A 2,251-nucleotide genomic window follows, 5' to 3' on the forward strand; every position below is an offset into this window, starting at 1 on the left:
ACCAGTAGGTCATTTGTCATATTTTGATAAAAAAAAGTGTCGACTCAGACAGAAAGATATGTTTTAGAGAAAGAGAGGACTTTGTAAAGATTACAGAAGTATTTTGCCATCCTATATATTGATTAAAAGTTAGCGATATTCTGTAATAGGAATAAAGTAATTTTGAGATGATGCTAATTTCTATAAAAGAAGCTAATGTAATATAATAAAAACTAAAAATTTGGAAGTAATATTACAAATGATGTTCGTAGAAACGGAGGGAAAGGAATTAAATATAAAAACACACAAAGTGAAAAAGAAATGGTTGTATAATTCCATAGAACCAGAGACCAGTGTATAATACGAAAACGTTATTCAAAATTAAGGAAGTCCTATATATACCGAAAAAAAATGAAAATGAATATAGTAAAAAATCTCGTAGACATTTTATTCCCATCACCATGAAAATCGTGCCACAGCGATCACGACGAAAACGGTCGTTTAAATTAAACATGTCCTGGGCCTCTCGAAATCTTCTACTCCTCCTCCTGGTATCCTTTGGCCTCCTCCTACTCCTGCTGTTATCCTTCGGCCTCCTCCCCCTCCTCTTACTGTCATCTTTCAGCCTCCTCCTCCTCCTCCTTCTGTATCACTCTTTGGCCTCATCCTTCTCCTCCTTTTGCCATCATCGTTTGGCCTCCTCCTCCTCCTACAGTCATCCTTCGGGGCTCCTCCTCCTCCTCCTGTCATCCCTCGGCCTCCTTCTCCTCCTCCTCCTACTATCACCCTTCAGCCTCCTCCTCCTCCTCCTAGCATCATCCTTCATCCTCCTCTTCCTCCTCCTCCAGCTATCATCTTTCGGCCTCCTCCTCATCTTGCTGTCATCCTTCCTCCTTCTCCTCCTCCACCTGCGTCATCCTTCGGGCTCCTCCTTATTCTGTTGTCATCCTACGGCTTCCTGCCCCTCCCCCTCCTGGCATCATCCTTCGTCCTCCTCCTCCTCCTGCTATCATCGTTCGGCCTTCCTCCATCTCCCCTGGCATCCTGCTATCATCCTCGGCTCCTCCTCCTCCTCCTCCACTTGCTGTCATCCTTCGCCTGCTTCCTTCGCCTGCTATCATCTTTCGGCCTTCTCCTCCTCCTCCTCTTCCTCCTCCTCCTCCTCCTGCTGTCTTCCTTCGGCCTCCTCCTCCTTCTGCTTTCATCATCCTTCGGCCTCCTCCTCCTGCTGTCATCCTTCGGCCTCCTCCTCTCCTCCTCTGATCATCTTTCGGCCTCTCCTCCTCCTCTCTTCCTCCTCATCCTCCTCCTGCTGTCTTCCTTCGGCCTCCTCCTCCTTCTGCTTTCATCATCCTTCGGCCTCCTCCTCCTGCTGTCATCCTTCGGCCTCCTCCTCCTCCTGCTATCATCTTTCGGCCTCCTCCTCCTCCTCCTGCTGTCATCCTTCGGCCTCCTCCTCCTCCTCCTCCTCCTGTCCTCCTCCTCCTTCCTCCTGTGTCATCCTTTGGCCTCCTCCTCCTCCTCCTGCTATCAACCTTCGGCCTCCTCCTCCTCCTCTCCTGTCAATCCTCCTCTCTCCCTCCTCCTCCTCCTCCTCCTCATCCTCCTCCTCCTCCTGCTGTCTTCCTTCGGCCTCCTCCTCCCCTTGCTTTCATCTCTCGGTCTCCTCCTCTTCTTCTTCCTCCTCCTCCTCGCATCATCCTTCGTCCTCCTCCTCCCGCTGGCTTCCTTAGGCCGAGTCACATCAGCCGTGACTTTCCATTTCCATAAACATCGCGCTTTCCGACGCTACATTGCTTTAAGTGCCACGGTGCTTTAATTCCAACATAGACCGGCCGTTAGGGGTACGATGTTGGGCTCAGGTGCCCGTGAGAATGGCAGGCCCGGCGGAAACGGCCGCCGGCGGTGCGTGAGGTCAGATTGTGTCCTAGACGGAAATCCGCGAGGACCGCTTTTCGAGGGTGGAGGGAATGATGCCCGGGTGGGTGGTTGTTGGGGTGGTAGGTGCTCTGGGTAGGCTGGGTACTGGATACATAAATATTGGGTAGGAAGAGTTGCGGGTGAATGATCTGTTGTTGGTAGTTTTTGTGGCATGCTGTTACAGGTTCCGATGAGAGAGAGAGAGAGAGAGAGAGAGGCTAAAACTAAAAGAGAGAGAGAGAGAGAGAGAGTGAGAGAGAGAGAGAGAGCTAAATCTAAGAGAGAGAGAGAGAGAGAGAGAGAGAGAGAGAGAGAGAGAGAGAGAGAGAGAGAGAGAGAAAACATTTTCAAG

At 50.3% G+C, this 2,251-nt stretch overlaps 1 protein-coding gene across 1 annotated transcript; it reads left to right on the forward strand.

The window, feature by feature from the left end:
- The first annotated feature begins 491 nt into the window (after positions 1-491).
- LOC135224763 (uncharacterized protein DDB_G0271670-like) lies at positions 492-1,712 on the forward strand. Its single transcript, XM_064264088.1, has one exon. The coding sequence runs from the start codon at positions 492-494 to the stop codon at positions 1,710-1,712; it is 1,221 nt and encodes a 406-aa protein (XP_064120158.1).
- Positions 1,713-2,251: the final 539 nt, after the last annotated feature.

Source organism: Macrobrachium nipponense, chromosome 12, assembly GCF_015104395.2.
Source record: "Macrobrachium nipponense isolate FS-2020 chromosome 12, ASM1510439v2, whole genome shotgun sequence".
Lineage (NCBI taxonomy): Eukaryota > Metazoa > Arthropoda > Malacostraca > Decapoda > Palaemonidae > Macrobrachium > Macrobrachium nipponense.